The sequence below is a fragment of the Alexandromys fortis genome, unplaced genomic scaffold, assembly GCF_014885135.2.
Source record: "Alexandromys fortis isolate MF-2015 unplaced genomic scaffold, M_Fortis_MF-2015_v1.1 scaffold_153, whole genome shotgun sequence".
Classification (NCBI taxonomy): Eukaryota; Metazoa; Chordata; class Mammalia; order Rodentia; family Cricetidae; genus Alexandromys; species Alexandromys fortis.
This window is the reverse complement of record NW_026068032.1, coordinates 3163538-3187845: the sequence shown is the minus strand read 5'-3', so window position 1 is coordinate 3187845 and position 24308 is coordinate 3163538. Positions and strand designations below refer to the sequence as shown.

The following is a 24308-nucleotide window of genomic DNA, read 5'->3' as shown; positions in this document are numbered from 1 at the left end:
TCGTTCTGAAGGCCACTGAGTCCAGCCCTTTGCTGGTTCAGAACATTAAGCCTGGCCTGGAGGGGGGCTTCTCATTCTGCTGGTTTCCAGATATGCAGTGGGGTTGGGTACCCACTTTCTCTGGGACTCCGTTTATATTTGTGAAGAAGGGACAAGTGTATCCACTCATTTATGGAAACATGGAGAGAACTAGGCAGAAGTCTATGAGAAGTGCTCAGAATGGCCCTGGCAGGTCATAGGACTACAGCCAACACAGCCTACCACATACAAAGTGAGGTGCCGGCTGTTCCGGGTCTCATGTGTGCTAGCTTGGCTGGACATGTGTCTTCATGGAGACACCAGAGGTTACTAATAGAGAAGCGGAGAGATGCTCAGTGGTTATGAGCAAGTGCTGCTCTTGCCGAGGACGCATTCCTGTTCCCAGCATCCACCACAGGAAGTCCACAGCCACCTGCAACTCCAGCTCCAGGGGATCTGGTGCCCTCTTCTGGTCTCCATGGGCACTGCACTCATATTGCACCCCTCCCTGATGTGGGATTCCCCTCTGTATGTTGTGAATACCATTGGTGAACAGAGAAACTGCCTTGGACTGTTGATAGGGCAGAACTTAGGTAGGCAGAGAAAACTAAACTGGATGCTGGGAGCAAAGAGGCAGAGGCAGAGAGAGGAGCCAGACAAAAGTTTGCCTGGTAAGCCACAGTCACATGGCAATAAACAGACTACTAGATATGGATTAAATTAAGATGTAAGAGCTAGCCAATAAGAAGCTAGAGCTAATGGGCCAAGCAGTGATTTAATTAATATAGTTTCTATGTGATTATTTCAGGGCTGAGCAGCCCGGAACCACCAAGTGGCCTCCTTACAACACCTTCCCACATACACACATAGTTAAAAATACAATCTTTTCTAAAATCAGTGACTAATAAGCCAGGCCTCATTGCACAACTCTCACCCCTCTGGCTCCCCCACTGCCCAGCGTGGTTCGCCCTCCTGCTGGGTTCATTCCCCTAACTGAGCGTGCCAACCAGGACCCCACAAACCTCCCAGTTCATCCGGGACTCCCCTCTCCAGCTCTGCAGCACTGGAAACAGAATCTACCACACATCGAAAGCTGATGGAGAACCATTTTATTCTAAGGCATTTCCTTCCATAGTCCAAAGAAACAGAATGAATGCAGCGCTGTAGTTCACAGGTGTGAGACACACAATCATTGTGGTTTTGTGACAATGTCGACGTGTGTGTTTATTCCACACTCCAAACTATAACCTTTCAAACAAAGAAAGTGTCGGTCATAACAGAACATAACTTGAAGATTATCCTTTTCCGTAAGAAACAACACCTAGGGAAGAAACACTGGAGGGGGGGCAGGGAAACGCCCACCGTAAAGTGACACAGAACTCAAGTCACATTTTCCTTTGCTTTGCCAGTGACAAACTACTTAAAGCACCAACCAGCCCTACGGAAACACTAAAGCACCCCGGGCTCTTTGGAATGGATCCTCTTGGACGTTTCACGGGCTTCCTGTAGGAATGGGTGAACATGGCTGTGTCAAACTGGCAGCGTGGCTATGGATTTCCTGTTGTGTTCCAAACTAACAGAAGAAAGTGAAGAGCAAACACGCACAATGAGATTGGGTGGGAGGGCACTGGGCGATCACAGAGAGGCAAACTCAACCAATCAGCGCACAGCGTGTCTGAGGGGGTGTCACTGAGGCCTTCCACCCTTCCAAGGAAACGTTTTAAAGGCACGGGCCCAAAGGTGCCAGCGCTGAGCTTGCTCACACCAAACCCTTACCCAATGGCCTCCCTTCCCCTTCATCAGAACCATCTGCGGGGCTACAGTGCGGAGTGAACTCTAAACAGGTTTTATGTCACTCTTGTGTTTTCGCAAACTGTGGAGTGCAAGGATTATAAAAAGTAGTTAACTTTTTTTAAAAAGCATATAGTAAAAAACCGAAACATGGGACGTGTTCAGATTTATGGACAAACCAGCTCCCGGGATTACTACTAAATCACGAGGCAGTGGGAAGATTGGGCCAAGATGTGGGAGGCCGCCAGACAGGGCCCAGTGTGCCCGACTAAAGCAGGCATCTTTGATGACACCCTAGTTGAAATGAGAGTGATGACGGCTCGCTTGGTGTCCCGGGCTCAGCACTGTCTTGCACTGACATTCAAGTGTTTCTGGTCACCAGGGAATGGAGTTGACACAGCTCACTGCTTCCTGAAATCATGGCTCCCTTCATGCCCAGCCACTGTCTCTGATGCAGGGGTGGGAAATGGTACTCACTCCACTCTGGCGGGCTGGCAGGGATGTCTGGTGGCGCTGACTATCAGGTCTTCTGAGAGCAAACACTGGCAGAGAGCAAGGGGCACACACCTCATACTCCCCACTCCTGGTCTAGAACCAGCCCTTAGCAGACCCTTGGGTCAGCAGCACTAAGCCATACTCACTAAACACCGGTTGACAAAGACATCAGAGCTCTGCCTCCGTTTACCTCTTTGGCCAAACAGGCTTGAATGTTACCCAGGAATTTGCACCCCTAAACAACTTTAGCACAAGTTCACATTTACCTGTCTGCAGTACGCGCTCCCTCCTTCAGCTTGAATGAAAACCTAAGGCCTTTGGAATGTCTCGGGTTCTTGGTTTTAGAAACAAAACAAAACAGAAAACACCATGGTCAAAGTCTTCTTTGGTTTCATGCTTCATCTTAAGCCTTTTGTTTCTGGCCGGCAGGCCCAGCCTTCCAGATTCTCTGATGCTCCATTTTAGAGGAGACCGAAGAAGCTATGGGTTCTCACACCATCATCTCAGAACCTTTTCAGGGTACTGAGTCGGAGCACTGACGTCAGGGCTCCTCCACCAACCCACGCACCAGACTCTTCTGGCAGGCAGCTCCCACTGGGCATCCTCCCAGACACTTTCTGCCACACAGTGGGATCAGAACCCCTCAGAAACATCTGGGGGTGGGTAAGGCAACAGGGAACGGGAAGGAAATAAAAAGACCGTATCATCTAAGGAGCCGTCTGGAGGCGGGAAGGGTTTCAAAGACACCGCCATTGGCTGAAGCCTCCAACTGGTACTAGCGGAAGGAAGCTCTAGCTATCAAAACGCCCACACGGGTGAAGGCGCAGGCAGATGGATACCGTAACAGCCACCCAGTCCTTCCCTAAGCACTGCTGGCAGCAAGAATAACAAAATTCTGTTGGGAGTCTGTGCATCTGGATCCTCATACCCATCAACAGTACAAGGGCGACCTACCAAGCCAGGTTCCTACGAGCTTGGCAGACGACAGTGGCACACCTCCATTTGGTCCAAGTTGCTGGCATTAGAAAATACGCCCAAAAGACGGTGCTTGGGAAGAGAAGTGGTTGACTGGCAGGCACAATGATGTGCCTTTAACCACCCATCTCTGCCCAACACTAACTCAACTCCCATCATCTCCGAATATGGGGCTGGGCTGCATACAGTGAAGGCGTGGAGAGTCACAGTGGGGAACATAAATTAGATTCTAAGGTGCAGTAGTGAAATCGTAGACTCCCCAAAACTCAGTTCTACAGCGAAATATAAATTAAATCTATTTATAAGTACCGCTTTTTGGTGACGATTTCAGTTCAGAGTTTTTTTTTTTTTTTTAAAGAACCCAGCATAAACAATTTTAAAAAATAATGGAAAAAGAAAGAAAGGCAGGGTTGCTCGAAGCCTACAGTCCCAGCAGTGGGGAGGCCAGGCCGAGAATCCTGACTTTGGGGTTATCCTGGGCTCTAAGGCAATGGCTTGCAAGCTTCCAACAGCATTATAAGCAGGTTGTAGACTGGACAGCTACTGGCAGATTTGGTGACAAGACCCTGAGATCTGTCACTAAGTCCCAAATAAACAGAATTTTTTTGTTTTGTTTTTCGAGATGGGGTCTCTTTGTGTAGTCTTGGCTATCCTAGAATTCTGTAGCTCAGGCTGGCCTCGAACACAGAATTTTTAAATAGCTGTGCAAACAGAAGTTTTATAAATAGGCTCTCTGGGTATATTAGAGGCATGGCTGTAAAGAAACCCTGAAGATACTTGGGGTGGGGGTTGTCATCCCCCTCGGCGTGACCTGCCCCTGGGAGAACAGCCGAGAGGAATGGATCTGCCTGTAGTTTTGGCTTTTCTAGGGAGCTTTCTTAACTGTGTAAGGCGGCTGTCACTGACCGGGCACTGCTGGCTTGGTTAGCTCTACTACAAGAGAGCGGCTGGTCATAGCAAAAGCTCTTCAATCGAAATTCCTGTAGGTGAGGGCCTTGTTGCTGTAAGTGCTGGAGATTAAACCCAGGGCCTCTCGTGCATGCTAAGTGGGCTCTTAAGTCTTTTTAAGAAACACGGGCCCATGATTGGCAGATCCCTTTATTCATCGTGAACCGCCTCGGTGAAATCTCTAGAGCTGTTGCTCACTGCTGTCTGACTGAGAGCCAAGAGCCAGCACCTCACTTCAGACATGCCAGCAGAGGCCGTTAGTGTCTGTAAGAAATCCCACCCCCCCACCACCCCCACCCCCGCTTTCTAACGTAAATGAGCTACAGCCACCTGGCCTTTAAAGGCACACGGTGACCGCACATCTGCCCCTACACAGGAATCCTCATCCAGATGTGCAAAAGTTGTCTGTTTTTAATTTTAGATCTTGAAACAAGATCTAAGTCAATACATTCAATAAAAGTAACTCATAAAGGTGTGTTCTCCTTACGCGGTACTCCCTCATTTAAGGCTCCATTTATAAAATGTCAAGAGCAATCTTCTAAAAACAGAGACCTCACAGCGCAGGGTCCATGGCCCACACAGGCCTGCATTTGCCGCACATAGCCGAAGAGGCTGAGCAGCCTGCTTGTGCAGCCTTCTCAACTGCAGATAGACTGGAGAAGTAGCTAGTGTGTGCTCATCCAAGTGTGTGGAGGAACCAGCTGCGTGCGCGGAGTCTCTGTCTGGCTCTACCATTGCAGCACGCAAGGCAGTCACAACTTGTGGGCCCCTGAGGACAGCTATAACTCTAGCTATAACTCAACATCAGGACTTTACTTAAAATATTAGGGTTTTTTTTTTAAAGGTAACTCAATTGTACACGAACTTTATAAACGTTAATGCAAGTCCTAAATGTCAAAAGTCTGGACACACCTGTAGGGTCCCTGAAACACATATACAATAAGGCGCCTGACCAGAGAAGCTGGGTGACAAGAGAGACAGGAGGGGTGAGGAGGAGGTTCCTAACGCTTGTCAAAAAAAAACCCTGAACATGAAAGAGGAAATTCCCCTACTCCTGACATCTCAGGTGACCTAAAGAAATAGCTTTTAAAAAAAAAAAAAAAAAAAGTCATCTTTACGGGACTAACATGAGGCCCTAGGTTCCACCCCCAGAAGGGAGAACATAGAAAAAAAAAAAAAGCCATCCAAATAGTCCACTGTGTCAGATGCTGACCTCGGCCCTTGCAGGGCAGACCCTGGCTGGCTGTCTACTTTCTAATGCTGAGTTTTGGTCGTTGGCCCAAGACTGTTAGGTTTGGAAGAATACTTATGACATTTGTTCCCATGATGTGTAAAACAGGCTAGAAGGGATAATGTTGGTGTCCTTCCCCCAAGTTTTCAAGTAAGCTTATTTACAGCCAGCCAAGCCTCCGACACACATGGCCTATGTTTACCTACTGTGCCCTTCAGGAGTCAGAATGCCAGAGGGTTGCCTTCCTCCCCTCTTGAACTGGATTGTTCTTCTAATACTGTTAAATCATTCAGGTCTCTGCTTTGTTGGGCAGATAGAGAGAGGAAATCAACAAGTTATGCCCGAAGGCTGGGAACCGCCGGAAGGCCTCCCAGCTGTCGGCGAAGATGTTGTACTTGAGGAACACCCGGTGCTCCAAGCTGGTGGACAGGGTGACGTCCCTGCTCATGATGTAGATGCCGTCATTGTGCAGGGCACAGGTCAAGTTCAGGCCTGACTTGGACGTGTTCTCTTTCAGGTAGAGCCACTGTCGGGTGACCGTGTTGTAGGCCTGCACGGTGAGCATGTCTTCGCTCTGGCTGCTCCTGCGGTTGGGCCCCAGTTCGTGGAGACACCCGCCCACCATGTAGATGGTCTCCTCCACGGACACCATCTGCTGCTTGCGGATGTGGACATCACAGGTCTCAAAGAGCGTCCAGAGGTCAGAGGAGGGGCAGTACTGCAGGATGTTCATGTTGCGATCTGAAACACAGAAGGAGGCCAGATGACAAGTGGCCGGGACATGCGCCACCCAGGCAGGGGGAACCCGGCTTCGTCACACATACCATGTGGCCGTAGGCAGCCGAAGCTCAGTCAGAAAGGCAGGGGCTATGGAAATCTTTTTCCAAGCAGAAGGGGAAGGGGTCATCTGGATTCTCCCTTCTTGGGAGGCCCTCAGAACCCCAAAGCCAGAAGCCAAGCCTGGGGGCTCACTGCCTACAGTCCCAGCACTAGGAAGAACTAGACAGGAGCACCGTGAGTCTGAGGGCAGCCGGGAAAGAGCAGCTTTTACTTAAGGACAACTGTGGATGCTGCTGTAGACGACGGCTGCAGGCAGATGCTGTAGGCCTCAGAGCTGGGCCACGGCTCCTCTGAGAGAAGAGTTAACTCAGCAAGCGCTGGCTGCGGCCTCACTCAGGGTACCATCGCACCACTGCAGCAAATTCTGCTTTAACGAGCAGCCCAGGCCATCAGAACTCTAGAGACCTGTGCTGCCTTACACAAAATAGAAAGCCTGCGTTGTAAAACTTAGTCCTTGGCAGAATGATGGTATGTCTACCCAGACATCCAGTTAGCCCTAGACAGGTGTTAACAAACAGGATCCACAGCACCGCAAACACGGCCTGCCTCAAGAGAAAGCGCTGGAAACCCTAGAATCATGCCTCGTAGAGCGCCATTCCTGTGCAGCCTGCCCCCACAGCAACCGGCTGAGCCACAAGGTCAGCGTCCATTTCAACAGCCTCAGACTCTCATGGACAGTTAAGTATGCCTGACTACACATGAGGCAGGCCCAGCCCCAGCAGGGTCTGTCCTTGAAGCCAGCAGAGCAGGCGTTCCTGTCAGGAGACACAGAAGTCTCAGCTCCTGCCTGCCACAGCGGCAGACTCACAGACCCGCTTCCCAGTGCAGCCCCAGAGACACATCAACAGCCTCATCTCCTGCCTGCTTGTGGCCATGTGACTAGAAGCCAGGGAAAAGGCCTTCTCTGTCGTTGCTTTTAACTAATAGCTAATTTCTTGGAGAATAAATATAGTCTCTTTTTTTTTTTTTTTGAAAAAAAAAATGCCTGTCATACCAGCTGCTTAGGAGGCTGAGGCAAGAGGATTTCAAGTTCAAGGCTAGCCTGTGCTACAGAGTGAGTTCAAGGCTAGCCCTGGAAACTCAGTGAGTAAATGGAAAAAGAAAGCCAAGAATGCTTGCTAGTGTGCATGTGGTTCCCAGCCCCGGCGATGTCCCCAACACTGCAAAATAAGAAAAACAGAAAATCACGCTGTGAGATTCAAAATGCAGGGCTTCGCTTTGCTCTTTTTAAACTGATTTTTTTAAAATATTTTCTTCTCTAGGAAAGCATAAATGGTCTTAGCTACAGCAAGGAAAGGAAAGTATTAGCAATTTTTTAAAAATGAAGTTTTTGTTGTTGTTGTTCGTTTTTGTTTTGTTGCGATTGTTTTTTGAGACAGGGTTTCTCTGTGTAACCACCCTGGCTGTCCTGGAACTAGCTCAGGCTGCCTCAAACTCACAGAGATCCACCTGTCTCTGCCTTCGAGTGCTGGGATTAAGCCCAGAAAAGAAAGTTATTGTTAAACAACAAAAACTATCAGTGGTAAAAACAGCTCTGGTTGGGAGCCAGCCAAGCACAAGCACCCAGCAGTGGACCAGCACATAACCATATCGACGTTATCTTCCCATAGCAACAGACCCGCCCATAGCAACCGTGGACCCTCCCATATCGATGTATCTTCCAATAGCAACAGGCCCTCCTATAACCGACCCTCCCGCAGCAACAGACCCACCCATAGCAACAGATCCGCCCATAGCAACTGACCCTCCCATAGCAATGGACCCACCCATAGCAACAGACTCTTCCATAGCAACAGACCCGCCCATAGCAACTGACACTCCCGCAGCAAAGGTGAACACCCATCCCACCCCCACCTCACCTGCAGCTACCAGTAAGAGCTCCACAGTCAGGTCTGGCATGATGGCGCACATCTGTAACCATGACACTCAGGAGCTGAGGCAGGAGGACTGCAAACTTGAGGCCAGCCTTGGCTGCACAGTGAGACCTTATCTCAGAAAGACAGAGCAGGCGGAGGTGACACAGACAGACAGAAAAGCTCCAGAGCCAAATCTGGTTCCCAGCGAGCAGGGCACAGAGAAACCAGGTCCTTAGTGAATGTGGGACCCCATGCCCACAGGCTTTCCGCCCCTCGGAAACTGCCTTCTGGTCCTCACACAGGTCCGCACGTCCCTACAGACCAGGTAACAAGACTCTAGGGGCCCGACAAGGAACTCTTGTTAATCTACCAAGGACACCTGCCTGGGTCACCGGGAACTTTCTCCTCACTCCAGTAGACAGCCTGCAGGCCTTCCTGGGTGTTCTGCAAGCTCCCTCCACTCAGCATTGACTCGGGCCACTGCATCACGGTCTGACTGGTGGTCAGCATTGGCTCAGACCACGGCAACGCGGTCTGACTTGGCGGGATAATATTTTGGTCTTTACATTTAGCATGGATCCCTCTGCCCTCTTGGGGTGCTGTGACTTCCCACTGGATTTCTGCTGTCTGTTGAGAAGAGGCCTCATTCTCTAGCTGCGCTCAGCTGACCTGGAACTCACTATGTACCTCAGGATGGCCTCAAAGTTGTAGCAATTCTCCTGCCCCAGCCTCCTGAGTGACAAGATGACAAGGATAGGGGTCCACATCGTGCACCTCCATTTCTCTACTGCCTGGTAAGAACCAAAATAATCAACTCTACTATGAAAGTCAAGAAAGAGCCAGGTGTGATGGTGTACACCCTCAGTCCCAGCAGAGGTGGGTCTGGATGAGGTCATGGCCAGACTAGGCTATATATGCAGTTCCAGGGCAGCCAGGGCTACATAATAGAGAAATCCTGTCTCAAAAACAAACAAAAAGTTATGAGCTGTTATTTACTGAATTTTAAGTCTCTTTTAAGAAGTCAACAGGATGAGATTCCAACTCAAGTCCTGGTTCTTATTTCTTCTTGGTTGTTCTGTTCTGTTGGTCTTTTTCTTAACAATTAGGCAGACCTGATTGAAATGGGAACCACCAGGAAGTGGTGGAAAAGCCGGACAGAGAAGGGCTAGAGAGGACAGCAGTGCCCAGCCCTCTCGCTTGGAACACAAACACCCATCCAGCCTCACCGCCTGACCGCCCATCATGGTCTCTGGCACAGGGAATCCAGGACGGACATCATCCTGGGTGGCCCAAGTAAGGAAGGCACACTAGTGGTGGCTTCTGAAGCTCAAAACACACAGGAAGGGTTTTCCAGGTCGAATCTACAGCCCATTTGCTCAGCCAAGGTCATGGAAAAGCCAGGAAATCTACCAGAAGGACGGCGTCCCCAGTAGGACGTGGCAGCTCCTGTGGGGGGAGAAGCTGAGGCACACGGGTTCCATGTCAGCCACGGTGCGTTCTGTCTCCATCTGAAAGGAGTCAGAGGCTCATGTATGTAACCTAGCACCCAAGCTCAGACAGGAGGATTGCGCTACAACGCTCTATACCAACAGAAACCACATCACCTAAAAGAAAGGAGAAATGTCTGTAGGTAGGCAACCAGCTAGCTACTTCACTAGAAAACCAGAGACAGAGATGAAGTATTCAGGCATGGCGGAGGCTAGGGCTGTCTAAACACATGAAGTCAGTTGATGGCTGTGCCATGAGCCCCAGCAGAAGACTACTAACAACTCTTTTCTCCACCAAGAAAACGCTAAATAAGCCTCTTATCTTCATGGCGGTTACCGGGAAGTGGCAGCATCTGAGGAAGAACTCAGGGCTTCCAGCACACACATCCCTCTGCTTCTGCCTCTCCTCAGATGCACACATACACCAGCCACCTACTAAGGGGAGTGGGGAGCTCCCACCCAAAGGCAGGCTCACCTCCTCAACCTCAGCACCAACCAGTGAGAAAAAAAAATGAAAATTTGAAAAACAGATCTGTAGTCATAGAAGTGAAGATATTACACAGAGATGGTTCAGGACTACTAACCCAGGTGCAAGAATCCTTATTAGAGACAGCAACTCAGGGAGAAGTCACATAAAGACAGGCAGAGATGCATGGTGAAGCCATCAGGCAGAGAGTTAAAGAGGTGAGGGAGTGTTCTCTCTCCTCCCCGAGAGACACAGTCTACTCTCTCCCACTCACCTTAAAGTCTTGATCCCCCTGCCTCTGCCTCCCCAGCGCTAGGATGAATGGGCTGCACCCTCACACCCAGTTCTGGGTCACCTAGTTATATGCTAGTGTCTGTCATTGACAAAGTTCCACATGGTCACTTGCAACCCCAGAGTCTCATCGGTCAGGGCCAGAAAGGTCCATCTGCCCCATCACACCATAAATGACTTTGCCCTGTCCATCACACATCACACGCCAGTGAATCATGAGCTGACCACGACACCTGCAACTCCACGAGTCTAGGGACACCTCTCCTTCAGCCATGGGTGCTGCATGTCAGGTGCACCCAACATGGAAGAAATCCCCGAGGCCAAGAGACCTCCGAGGAGGCAAAGAGGAAAAGGGGCGCAGTTCTCTCCTGCACCCAGCATTGCCCCTCTTCCACAGCCATGAAGCCTGGGATCTCCTGGCTACACACAGTAGCAACAAACCTGGGGATGGTCCTATTTCCACACTGCTCCTATAAAATGCCTACCACGGAGAGAAAAGCACACAAGGTCATAGAACACGCCACTCGGGCACTACCATCTGGCCTAGGGAGCTCTCTTGTGTTCACGTCCGCCCACCCAATGACAAAGGAACAGGGCCTGTCCGGTAAAGCAAAGCCTCGACTCAGGTCTGGCATGGCACCGGTGGGTGGGCCCAGCTCTGAGGGGAGAAGGGCACTTCGTTTATGCTTCCCTCCCAAGCAAAGCTGTGAACCGAAACTCCAACATCAGGCTTCAGGTGCTGACCGCCAGGCTGGGGTTCCAGAAGCACGAGGAATATTCACAATCCTTCGTGCTTCCTCTCTTCCATTTGAACGATGACCAGGCGCACTGAAGGCCCCACAGGTCCTTGCTCGCTAACCCATGCCATCATTGAACTGGCTTCCTCAGGCGAGTCTATGGCATCTGGGTGCGCAAAATCAAATTCAAACTCAGACACACAGCTTCTTCCGGCCAGTCTTGCCCTGCCGGGGCCCACACAGTGTATGCAAAAGCAGTTGACGTCCTCCCCTCCCCCCCTCACCTCGGGTGGTGTAGCCGCCAATGACGTAAATCTTCCCCTTGCACTCGCAGGCAGAGAACTCCGCCAGAGGATTTGGCAGGGGAGCCACAAAATTCCACGCATCTTGTTCAGGGTTGTAGCACTCCACGTTGGACACCGCCTGCCCGCCGATGGCGTAGAGCTTCGAACTGACGGCCACAAGCTTGAAGTTAGAGCTGAAAGAAAGAAGCAAGCCCACAAGGTCAGTCCTGGTCGAGATGTGGGGAGAGGAAGCTCTCCAGCAGACCCTGTCAGGTTTTACGTGGATATAGTTGACCGCGTTGAAGCGCCAGTTGTTACAATGAGCAGGGCCCCTTGTTTGTCCCTGCCGACCAGCTTGCTTAGCCCCAAAATAACCACACAAAAACTGTATTAATTTAAACACTGCTTGGCCATTAGCTCTAACTTCTTATTGGCTCTTACATATTATTTAACCCATCTCCATTAATCTGTGTATCGCCATTTGGCTGTGGCTTCCTGACAAGATTCTAACCTGTGTTCTGTCTGAGGCGGAGGATCCATGGCTTCTCCCTGACTCTGCTTTCTTCCTCCCAGCATTCAGTTCTGTCTTCTCTGCCTACCTAAGTTCTGCCCTATCAGACCCAAAGCAGTTTCTTTGTTCATCAGCCAATGAAAGCAACACACAAACAGAAGGGACTCCTACACCAAAGGGGAAAGGAACCAGGCAGCAGCTTGGTGTTGCCTTCAAATCCCACCCCTTGAGAGACCCACATTCTAAACTTTCCACAACCTCACCAAACAGCGTCACCAGCTGGGGAAGAAATACCCAAGACCAGCCTGAAGGTGGGGGAGGAGAAGGGAAGAAGTGAACGGGGCGGGGACAACGCAGACCACTACCTACAGATGCTAGGACATGATATTCTAGGGGGACAGGCAGGAGAGCAAGCACGGCTGGAGCGAGGACCCAGTGGTGAGAGCATTGGCTGCTCAGTTGCCCGCACCCATATGGCAGCTCACAACCTCCTGTAACTCCAGCTCTGGGGATCTGATGCCCTCTTCTGGCCTCCTCAGGCACTGCACACAGGTGGCATATATTCATACAAACATACATTGAAATATTTTTAAAATACATCTTTGAGAGAGAGAGAGAGAGAGAGAGAGAGAGAGAGAGAGAGAGAGAGAGAGAGAGAGAACAGAGACTCGCAGACGCACCCCTAGGCTTTCTCCTCCCAGAATGGCTCGTTCATTTTCCCTCAGAGAGGAGGTTCCATCCAGGTACAATAGAGGCACTAGCGGGTGCCAAGAAGACCCATAGCCACCAGTAGGGACCCCCCCCACCATAGGGCAGCTCATACACCACCCACCTGCTCTATATAAGTGGGAGGGCTAAGATGAACCAATTAAAATCCTCTGGTCCAGTAGTTTACTTATAGATGTTAACAGACACGTGTCTCGACAAATGTGTTGTCGTTGGCTTCAAATATTAGCTGAGTAAGACAAAGTCAGTTTGTTCTGAGGGAGTCCCCACCCCTCTGTAGAGACACGCAACAGGCAAGTTCACAAGCCTGCAGTGGGCTACAACACAAAGGCTGGGCAGCCCGTCCATTTCAGGTCCTCACCTCTAACGTGGGGGTGGGGGGATCTCACCCGAGGGACTAAACACGCAAGCAAGGGATGCTCTCGGCACAACCTCGAGGCTTTGTGCCGCGTGAAATGAGCGTGCTGGACACGGCCCTTGTGTCTAACTCCAACAAGGACTGCGGGCAGAAGCCACAAAGGCAAAGCAGCAGCCCAGGCCGTGTGCGTGGGAAGATCGAGTCCAGGGCCACAGCCAGGTGCGGCATTCGCCAGCAAGAGCACAAAGAAAGTACAGAGCTTTTCGGTGTCTGGATGCACAAGAACCGGTTCCATTTTGTTTTCCAAACGAGAGGGCGAGCCCAGCGTCCTTCACCTAGAGCCTCGGAGCTGTTAAACCCAGCCAGCCATGCAGATGGACTTCACCCTGGTGGCAGCAACTGGGGGGTCCCCACTGCCAATGGTCCTTAACGTCCAACCATGATGCCCTCCCTGTGTGTGCAGACCTGGTGAACCAGAGGAAATAACGTTTGTAAACAGGCACTAAATCCTGACCGGCTCAGGCTGGTTTCACTTCCCACAGGTACACAGATAGTAAATTCTGTAATATCAAAACACCGTGTGTGATTCATCCAGCATGCTCCTCTGTCTTAAGCAAACAGGTAAGGGCCTTTTTTTTTTTTCTGAGACCAATCGGACAGGCAGCTAAGTAAACAACTTCATCCCTCCAAACCCCGTACGTGCGAGCTCTCGTCAAGAGAAACGTTTATTAATGTTGGGTTTGCTTGCAGATGGGCTGGCCACTTGAAAACAAACCGACTGCTAAATTTAGAGGCAAATCTCTGAGGGCTCCAACTCCAGGCTTGCACAAGGAAATCTACACTCCACTGCTGAACAGCTGTGCCACCTGGGGCAGGGACTGAAGCTCAGTAGATCTGTGCCTCAGTTTCCCCATCTCTGAAGTAGAGTCAAGCACACAGGCTGCTCTATGGGGCATGGGGAGGGTGATTTTCCTCGTGTCTTAAGCCTTGGTTTTATTTTTTAAAAGATTTGTTTTTTGTTTTTAATTGCATACACATGAGGCTGGGTGTGTGTGAGGGCAGATGAATGCAGGTGCCCACAGCGACCATGAGCCACCTGACAAGGGTGCTGGGAACCAAGCTCAGGTCCACTGGGACAGCAGTGTGTGCCCTTAACTGTGAAACCATTGCTTCAGCTCCTCTCTCTCTTTCTGCGTGCGCGTGTGCGCATGTGTGTGTGCACCTGTGTGCATGTGGGAGTGTGCATGCCACAGCGCACAGATGGAGGTCAGAGGAAAACTTGCAGGCGTTGGTTCTCTCCTTCAACCACACGCATCCCAGGGGTGGGCATGGGTCGTCAGGCTCAGCAGCAGCCTCCGTACTTGCTGAACCCTCTCTCCAGCCTGGACTGCAGCTTCTTAACTCCATGGGAGAGGGCTGGCTTTTCATTGCAGCGCAGACGGCCTCCAGAACTCTGCAGTCTGGGATCCCTTCTGCACACCCGACACTTCATTTGCAGTGTCTGCAAGCGGCTCACACTGCCCACCTCAGAACAGGACGGTGCCATGCGTCTGAGCCACCGATAACTCCCCAGTTACCTCTTCTCCCTTCATACTGGCCCCTGACACACTCTGTTCAGGAAGGAAGATGCTAACTGTCATACCAAATAAGCCTCCATTTTGTAGCTGTATATGACTCGTTTACAATAAATAAAAAGCAAGTGGGGAAAATTAGACATGGCTGCAATTTAATTTTCATTTCACTGAGAAGAAATAAAAAGCCCTCTAGGACTGCAGCCACAGCCTGACGACAATGGAGCATGGCTTAGCACGCCCGAGGCCCTGGGTTCAGTTTCCAAAGCAGAGGCAGGGAAGGGGTATGATTCCATAGGGGCTGATGCAGGATAATCTTAAGAGTTCAAAGCCAGCCTGGGCTACACAGTGAGAGACCAAGCTGAGCTATACAGCAAGACCCTGACTCAAGCACACACTTCAAACCTAAGCGATGAGAACTTTGCTAACCACCTGGCCCCCGACCAACAGCCGTGAGAACCATAATGAGGAGGGCAACGGCCCAGAGTGGGGTCTCGTCCTGTGACCACGGGAAAGGACGTTAGACTCTCTGGAGAAATGGGGCCAATAACAAAGCCAGCCTCGCAGAGTTGCTGGGGTTAATGATGAAGTGAGGACAACGCTTGACCCAGAAACAGAGTTCCGGAAACAAAAAGCCACCGTGGCTTGCTATAGACAATTCTGTGACTGTGAAACTCAACATTCCTCCCTGGCCTGGACAGTGTGCGCATCCCCATCCAGTTCCTCGGTCGCTCCTTCCCCTCCCTGCCTCTGCTGTAGTGACCTCCCCTGGGGACCAGGATGGGGAGAAGGTGGGAAACAAGCGCTCATTGTGGCTCCAACCACCTGTGGGAAACTCAAAAATCAATTTCAACTGTTGGCCAGAACTCGACTGTGGAGGTTAACAGGCCTGCCACTTTCTCTCCTCCCCTGGAGTCCAGCTGTGTGGGCTCCCCAGCAGGACAAAGTCCCTCTAGGGTTCCCCCCTCAGGCTCCTCTGCCAGCAGCTGGCTGCCCTTGAGGCCTCTCCGACCTTGCTGCATTCACACAAACAGGACCCACCTGGCTCCACCTTCAGAGCAGAAGCCAGGGCTGAGGGAGACCCTAGGAACAATCTTAGACATTTAAGGACGTTTCCAAAGGCCAGCTGCAGTCAGTGGCCAGTTCCTGCAAGCCGCCCCTAATTAAGGTGTGGAGGGGGAGGCAATTCTGTGGTCATGCAAGCTTTTACATGTCAAGAGTCAAATCTGTGTTCAGACAATGAACCGGTGTTTTATGCCTGGAAAAACCTTCCAAAATAAAAAAAAAAAAATGCTGGGACTTTTATAGTCACTTTATTTTTAAAAATTACATTTGTGTGTGTGTGTGTGCGCGCGTGTGAACACATACACAGGCCACGGCACACATGGGAAGGTCAAAGAAGAGCTTGTAGGAACCAATCCTCTCCTTCTACCATGTGAGTCCCGGGACCTGAACTCCGCACATCATCAGGTTTGCCTGTAGGTGGCTTTAACAACTGAGATCATCTCACTGGCCGATACAGTCATTTTCAAGCCTGTAACTTTACACTGTACCTTGAAAAGAAATCTCAGAGATTCACATCTCAGCACAAAAAGGCAAAGTCGTATGACAGAACGTGGTACCGAGGCGTAGTCCACATTCTCAGCCGGAGAAAACTTCTATGGACAGGATATAAAAAAGTCACACACAGCAAATCCAGCTGAAAAGATAAAACTGCTTCTTGCATGTAGCCACTCAAACCCAGGGTCTAGGAACCGGGGCTTGCGTGCTTGCATGCCCTGAACTGAGCTGCATTCTGCTTGCTGCGCCATGTTCCAATTGTTGGTGATTCCCTCGTTTTCAAGACAGAATCAATTGCCAACATCTAGAGACTCTGTTACCTCACACCCTGACTCCTCACTTCCACAAGGGAATAACCAGGGTGGTCCAGGGTGAGGAGGTCTGTGGGTGACACACGGACACCAGGTCCCCCAGAACTGCCACCCACTCTTCTACTCACTGACATCACTCACCCTGCCACTTTAGGACTCCAGTGTTGAATCACACACTCAGACAACAACCCAGTGTGCTGGCGTGTGCCGCTAATCCCAGCTTCCTGGGGTGGAGGCAGAAAGTGAAGAATGCAACGTCATGCTCAGATACAGAGTTCAAGGCCCACTTGGATACATGAGACCCTGTCTCAAAAAATTAATAAAATAACAACAAAAACCACACCAAAAATTATATCAATAGATACGCATCTGTGAACACGCACACAAAAAAAATTGTTGTGGAGCCGGGTGGTGGTGGCACACGCCTTTAATCCTAGCACTCGGGAGGCAGAGGCAGGCAGATCTCTGTGAGTTCGAGGCCAGCCTGGACTAGAAGAGCTAGTTCCAGGACAGGAACCAAAAAGCTACAGAGAAACCCTGTCTCAAAAAAATCAAAAAAAAAATTGTTGTGGGATATTTTATCACATTCTGACGCTCCCAACTGACAATAAAATTTACCTTGAATCAGAGAACAAAGCCAGCTGCTGGCTGACCAGAATCAGTCATAGAGGTTTTGGAGGACCCAGGACATATAGAGAGACACAGGAAGTAGTAGAAAGGGGTTAGAAAGATTTGTGGTCAGTTTGAATCAAAGATGGAGAGAGAAAGGACCTCACTCCTCTGATCAGTCAGGCTTTAAGCTCATATCTGACTCCCAAGCTTCTATTAATAAAAGAAGAGTTTAGGTAATTGTTACAAATATACATATACAATAACCATTAATTAGAAGAAACATTAAGTACTCTAATAATTTTAGAGTAAAAATATGCAGATACATGCCCCACTCACTCAGAAATATATACACACAGCTCCAGATGATAACGCTGGCCACGCCTATATTTATGTAAGCATCCACGCATTTATAATACCTAACTATGACATGCATGTGTAGACACTATTGTGGTTTGGGTACCTAGTGGGTAAAAGGCTCATGCGTTGAAGGGTTGGTCCCCTTGCATTGTTCACAAGTAGATTTAGGGAGGGCATCAGCCATAGATGGAGTCACGTGACACTGTGACAAGACTGGACACACACACACCCCTCTGCCATGAGCTGAGCCACTCTGTTCCACTGTGTGTTCTTGGCCGTCATTCTTGGTCCCTAATAATACCCCCTCCCCACACAGCCGCTTTCCCTTGTCTCCGAATGAAATATAATTTCTCACAGTGAAATAATCAAGGGACAAGTGGCAATGGCTAATACTGTCAGCTCGACAGGATCTAGAACTACAGAGAGAAGCTCTGGGCGGGCGGTCCACAAAGAATGTTCTAGATTAACTGAGAAGGGAAGACCTATCCTGAAAGTGGGCGGCACTATTCTACCTTCTGGGATCCAGACTATAAAAAGGAGAGCAAGCTGGACACCAGCATCCATCACTCCTGACTGCTCCCTCAGGCTCTCACCACCACACCTTCTCTGCCCTCAACCATGTGCCAAAACAAACCCTCCCTTCCTGGAGCTGCTTCAGGTGCCTGGCACCGCATTGAAGGAGGAGGAACTCACTTTAGCTTCCTTGTAAGGCAGGAGTGCAACACAGCTTGACCATGTTTAAAGAGAACAGAAAAACACTTTGAGGCAAATGGACCAAGGATCTCAGGCTAAAAAGAGAAGACAGGTGAGGGGTCAGGACTGTGGAGTTAAGGTCACCATTCCTAGTCCAAGTGGATGGAGCTGGAGACAGACACACAGGGGAGAGGTAAGGCAGAACCTAGAACCTTCTACCCAATCTCAGATACACAGGGGAGAGGTAAGACAGAACCTAGAGCCTTCTACCCAATCTCAGACACGCGGGGAAGAGGGAAAACAGAATCTAGAACCTTCCACCTGATCTCAGACACACATAGAAGAGGTAAGACAGAACCTAGAACCTTCCACCTGATCTCAAGACACACAGGGGAGAGGTAAAACAGAACCTAGAACCTTCCACCTGATCTCAGACATACAGGGGAGAGGTAAAAACAGAACCTAGAACCTTTCACCTGATCTCAGACACGCAAGGGAAAGGTAAGACAGAACCTAGAACCTTCTACCCAATCTCAGAAACGTAGGAGAGAGGTAAGACAGGACCTAGAACCTTCCACCTGATCTCAGACACACAGGGGAGAGGTAAAACAGAATCTAGAACCTTCCACCTGATCTCAGACACGCAAGGGAAAGGTAAGACAGAATCTAGAACCTTCTACCCAATCTCAGAAACGCAGGAGAGAGGTAAGACAGGACCTAGAACCTTCCACCTGATCTCAGACATGCAAGGGAAAGGTAAGACAGAACCTAGAACCTTCTACCCAATCTCAAAAACGCAGGAGAGAGGTAAGACAGGACCTAGAACCTTCCACCCAATCTCAGAGCACCACCTTTGCTGATTAACTAGAGCGCTTAAAAAGTATTTTGAGATAACACTTTTGATGCTAAGCTTTATTATTTTTTGTTTGTTTGTTTTCAGAAAGGGTCTCTGTAGCTCAGGCTAGACAACAGATCTTCCACCTCAGCCTCTCAAGCCAGGATGATGTGATGCAAGTATCATATTACAGGAGGTTGGACGACCCCGCCCCCAACCCCTAGCTAGTACCTCGGGAAGGGACAGGGAGTGAATGACACATTCATCTCTACTCCTTATGCTTCAGCCTGCCAGGATTTTTAGGATTTATTTTTTATTTTTATTTGCGTGCCTGTATGTGTATGCACACATGCATGTGAGTGCCCTGGATGCCCTGCAGCTGAAGTTACAGCACCCAGTGTGGGCGCTGGGAACTGAACACCAGTCTTAAGCAAGAGCAGCAAGTGCTCTTCACGTCTGAGCCAGCAGAACAAGATCTGTTTCTGCAAATAACCTCTGACCTTAGAGTCCCTTGTCCTGTGATGGGCCCAGGCGGTTCCAGTTCAGGGCGGAGACCACAGCGGGACTTGGATGGCAGCAGGCGGTGGCCTGGTAGAGAGTAGCCTGCCAGTCCTCTCCTGATCACTTTTCTCTCTGCTTCTGGGATGCTGGTGATTGAATCCAGGCCTCATGAGTGGTTAGCAAACGCTCCAACACACACTGAGATACCGTTTACCCACTCTTCTGAGTTTTGTTTCATTATCCAGGCTGGCCCGGAACTCACCTGTAACCTAGAAAGGTCCTTAACGTGGAACCTACCTGCTTCAGCCTTCTAAGCAGCCGGGGGAACAAACCTGCAACACAGGATCCCACTTCCCAGGCAACTTGGGCCCTGCAGTCTTGACTCCCTTTCTCTTCCTTTATCTGCTTCTCTCTGTCATTTTCTTCCCCTGACTCCTCTCCTTGCTTCTCCTCCCACCCTGGCCCCAAGCTGCGCCTTTACTCCTCCAAGTCACCCAGGGTCAAGGCAAGAGGGCTCCACAGGAGGGGAAAGGTGAGGGAAGGAGGGAAGAAGAAATGCCTCTGGTCCTTTGAGTTCACAGCTTCATAGACTATTGAACACGTACAGGCTGGTTTTTGTTGTTCTCTAAATGATAGTCTGACAACCACTGGCATGGTAGAGGCATTCCATTTGAAGTTATAGATAACAGAGATTATTTATTGTAGAAAGCCGGCTGCAGTAGTGCAAACCTTTGCTCTGAAGGCTAGAAGGCAGGAAGAAGGATCACTTGGGCCTAGCAAGTCCAGGAGCTCAAGACCAGCCACAGGAACGCACCGGGATAAAGGAAAACCACCAAACATAAGCAGGAGGGTAGTATGTAGGCTTTCTGCTGATGGTACTGCCACAAGGGACTCTACAGAGGGACCAGGGCACGTCCGTTCTGTAGGTGACCACTCGGGGCTCAAGTTTTGGGTCAAAGATGATTGCTGTCTAGCGAGGATAAAAGAGGGGAGAATGAAAGGGAAAAAGAAAAGAACCCCTATGTGGCGCGTATTAATGTCATCCTAGGGATAGCGGATGCGAAGTCACTGACAGCAGCAACAAAAGTTCCCCAAAGCCAGCATTAGCTGCTGCCCAAGCCACATTACAATTCGGATCAGACCAGGAAAGAAAAGAGACGGAAAAAAAACAGAAGTTATCTTTTGCAATATCCTCTGCGAGCACATTGATACAGAGAAGCATAAGGCTCGCACCGGTAAGAAGGCCGGTGACTGGGCTAGGTGACGTCTTCCTGGCCAGCCCTGGACTCTCTGGGCACTTCGCCAGGCGCGGCGAGGCCAGCAGCACTCAGCGAGATGCCACCGCCTCTGGCCAGCAAACAGCTGGGCAATGAATGAAGCTGGCACTTACCGCTTCTGGTTCATGGAGGCCACCTGCAGCCACTCGTTGGTGGTGGGGTTGTAGGAGTGTGCGGCCGAGATCTCTTGGCTGGTGATCCTGTACCCGCCCACGATGAAGAGGTAGTTGTCCAAGATGGCTGAGCCATAGCCCCTGACGTTCACCAGGTCAGGGGGCAGATTGTTGGCCAGCGGGAACCAGCGTTCCGTGCTCTCCTCGTACCTAAGCATGGACGGGGGTTCCCCCTGATAGGGATGCGGGGCCAAGGGTCCCCCGAGGAAGTCCCCCAGGGCCACTAGGACCGGGGTCCCGCGCATGCGGTCCTCCCTCAGTCTCTGCTTCAGGTTGCAGTCCCCGGGACCCGGCGGCGGCGACAGCAGCAGCGGGAAGTGCGGCTGGCACAGCACCTGGTGGAAGCGCAGAGCCATGAAGCGCAGGCAGGCGTCCTGCAGGTCGGGCAGCCCGTACACCTGAGCCAGGCGGTACAGCTCCAAGCAGTTGCCCAGGCGCACATGCGACAGCAACAGGCGCAGCAGCGCCGTGACCTGCAGGAAGGACGCGGCCTCCACCAGCTCGGCCAGCACGCTAGCCTCGGCCAGCTCGTCCTCCGCCAGGCCCCAGCCCTCGCGCGCGCCGCCCGCGTTGATGAAGTCCAGCACCAGCCGCAGGCCCGGTGCGCTCAGGCCGCGCAGCTGCTGCACCTCGGGGCCGGCCTCGGGCCGCACGGCCTCGCGCATGCCGGAGCGGTAGAGCGCGCGGAAGTAGTCGCTCTGTTCGATCAGTTTGCTCTTGCTCACCGGGTAGCAACGGTCTTCCAGGCGGATCTGTACCATCTCCTCGGCGGACATGGCTGGGCCGCTGCGCCCAGCCGCCCGGCCGCGCAGGCTCCTCCCCCGGGCTCACACCCTCCGCCGAGCCGGGCCTGAGCTTCCTTCCGCCGCCGCGGCCCCGGGCTCGGCCCCGCCGGCACGTCAGGCGCCCTCCGTGTAAATGGCCTCTCTGTGTCTTTTATCGACGTGTCTGTGTGGGTTCGTGCGCGTGAGCGCAGGCGACGGGAAGCCAAAGGCGGCAGATGACTCCGCAAACCCGAGGGACGAGCGGTTGTGAGCCGCCCTACACGAGAACCGAACTCCCGACTTCCGCAGCAGCACTGTGCGTTCCTCCAGCACGGCATTTAAACTTTTTGTTAATTGGTTAGGAAACAAACAAACAAACGAGCGGGTTCGCGGTGCCTTCTCCCTAAGCACAAGTCATTTGTACAGGTTTCCCGCCGCAGCTCGGCGGTCCCTGTGTGAGATTTCTGGGACCAGTCATAACTGTTAAAGAGTTTGAACTGTGACCAGTCTGGTGGTTCATAAGTACACTGAAGGATTACTGGAGCTAAGGAGTTTTAGAAAAGTTATTAACTCCATGGACAAGGCGGGCAGGCAGACAGACAGACAAACAGACAGGAGGGCAATGGCACCGGAGACAGCAGAGCAGGGTCTCTGGAGAGCCAGTGGCCCAGAGTGAGCACCAGAAGGAGCGGGTAAATAGGACACTGAGACGCATTCTGCCTGTCACTTCTGCGCACAGATCTGACCCCAGATAGCACCTGCCCAGCTACCCCCCATCACCCCAACCATAGCTGTTAGAAGGCTGCTCCCATCTCCCCTGGGAGGCTGCTTGGTTAGAAGGCTGAGCTCTAGGGGCTGGTGAAGAGGTAGATGGTAGATGCTTGCAGGCATGGGCCCCTAAGTTGCATCAATCACCCCCCCCCCCCCGCAAGTCTGCTGCTTCACAGAGAGGGGGCTTTCGGCCATTGCATTCTGCAGGTTATAAGCAAGGATAAGGAGCAAGAAAGAACATTCTAGTGGAGTTCTGCCTTGCTAGGGGGAAGAGAAGAGACACAAATGCATGAACTTGCTGTTTGTTATATACACGCTGTTACTTTCTCAGATTCTCCAGGAAACTTGGGATACTGCGCTGTGATTGACAGGCCTTGAACCTTTCCTGGATGGCTTCCACTCCGTATCTGTCACTCTCAGTGTTTTGGGGATGGGGAAGGTGCAGGTGAGGGGCCAAGGATTTAGCTGTCTCTGTGGCAAGGCAAAGTGCCACATCTACCATTAGACATTAGGCTGGGGGCTGCTGGGAGCTACGACTTCAAAGAGGTTGGACCTGGACCTGTCTGTGCTTCCATTAGCAACGAGGTGGATTCAGTGGGTCACCAGAAGGACAGGCTCTTTCTTAGTCCCTGGTTCTTTAGAACCTTTACCAATGGGAGCTTTTGTTTCCAGATCACAGATCTGCCTTCAACCGGTATTCTCTTGCCTTTTAAAAACAAACCAAAAAGCCGACCTTTGAGAATGATTCTCATTAGAGAGGCAATTCAACCACAGTCACTTTAGCACGGTGAGATCAGCTGGGACTAAAATCTGGACTGTCCCCTGACAATGCCAGGCACCAGTCCAGCGAGGTTTTTGGCCCCAGACAACACAATGACATTATTGGAAACCCGGCATCTTTAAAAGAATCTAACAATTTTAGTAAACCACACAGTGAGTATTCTAGAAAACTGGGCATAAAGACAAACACATATAAACTCCTTCGTTACAAAGTAGCTAAACTACGATTTCAAGGCATTGTGAATGCACGGCTTAGTGTTAGCACACCCACCAGACAGACCTGACCCTGATCATTCAACTGCTCACACAGGGGCAGCTTCTGCTCAGAGGCCTACAGCCTCTGCAGGTCACGGCCCAGGGGAGTCTGCTCCTGCTGCTTTGCTAAATGGCTATGTTGTCAAATCACCTTTAAATATTCTGTTCATAGATCACATTGGCTGAATAAATCTTTTCTGCAGTGGGCAGCGGGGCGGAGACAGACAAACAGTCAAAATGCAGAGACGTGACTGAAGATTCAGCCCTCAACTGGACATCTTAGCAACCCTCCCCTGGTGCTTGGGAAACAACATGGAAGAGGGCCGAGAGAATACGCTGGAGGGTGGAGAGGGGGCTATGAGGTGCTGTCTTCTGGATGCGACATGGCTGTGGCATTCATGAGTTCACAGACGCTACGGGTCCCTGCATGAGATCATGCCGACAAGAGCGGCCGGCATTCCAGCAGGCGGCACTCAGTGGGATGCAAGTGACAGAGGTGTGTGTCGGTTGGGAGGCGTTGGGTGGAGAAATTAATAGGGGGAGGATATGCTCAAGATTATATACATGTATGAAATTGTCAAATTCTAAAAACATTTTATGCAAAATAAACATATCCGTATCATCAGCATACAAGTTTTCTTTTAGTAAATGGTAAAATTAAATGCAAAGCAGTGAATTGTTAATTAAAATTCTTTACGGTTTACTCTCTGTAAATATTTGATTTGTGTATCTATTTTAAATACTATATACCTGGAGTTAAGAAAAACATTTCTCCAGCAAAGGGAGTCATGTAGTACATACTTTAATTCCAGAATTTAGGAGAATGAGGCAGTC

At 50.7% G+C, this 24308-nt stretch overlaps 1 protein-coding gene across 1 annotated transcript; it reads right to left on the bottom strand.

Annotated features, from left to right (window-relative positions):
• Positions 1-1112: 1112 nt before the first annotated feature.
• Positions 1113-24064, bottom strand: Klhl42 (kelch like family member 42). The gene is made up of 3 exons (XM_050164704.1): positions 20845-24064; positions 11420-11613; positions 1113-6199 (listed from the first exon to the last, which is right to left on the bottom strand). Exons 1-3 carry the CDS (start codon positions 21678-21680, stop codon positions 5748-5750), a joined length of 1482 nt encoding a protein of 493 aa, XP_050020661.1. The 5' UTR covers positions 21681-24064; the 3' UTR covers positions 1113-5747.
• Positions 24065-24308: the final 244 nt, after the last annotated feature.

Coding starts and splice junctions, on each gene's coding strand:
- Klhl42 (XM_050164704.1), bottom strand. CDS start 21,680: ATGTCCGCCGAGGAGATGGTACAGATCCGCCTGGAAGACCGTTGCTAC. Junction 11,614..20,844: donor GCCTCCATGAACCAGAAGCG/GTAAGTGCCAGC, acceptor TCTTTCTTTCAG/CTCTAACTTCAAGCTTGTGG. Junction 6,200..11,419: donor TGGCGGCTACACCACCCGAG/GTGAGGGGGGGA, acceptor TCTGTGTTTCAG/ATCGCAACATGAACATCCTG.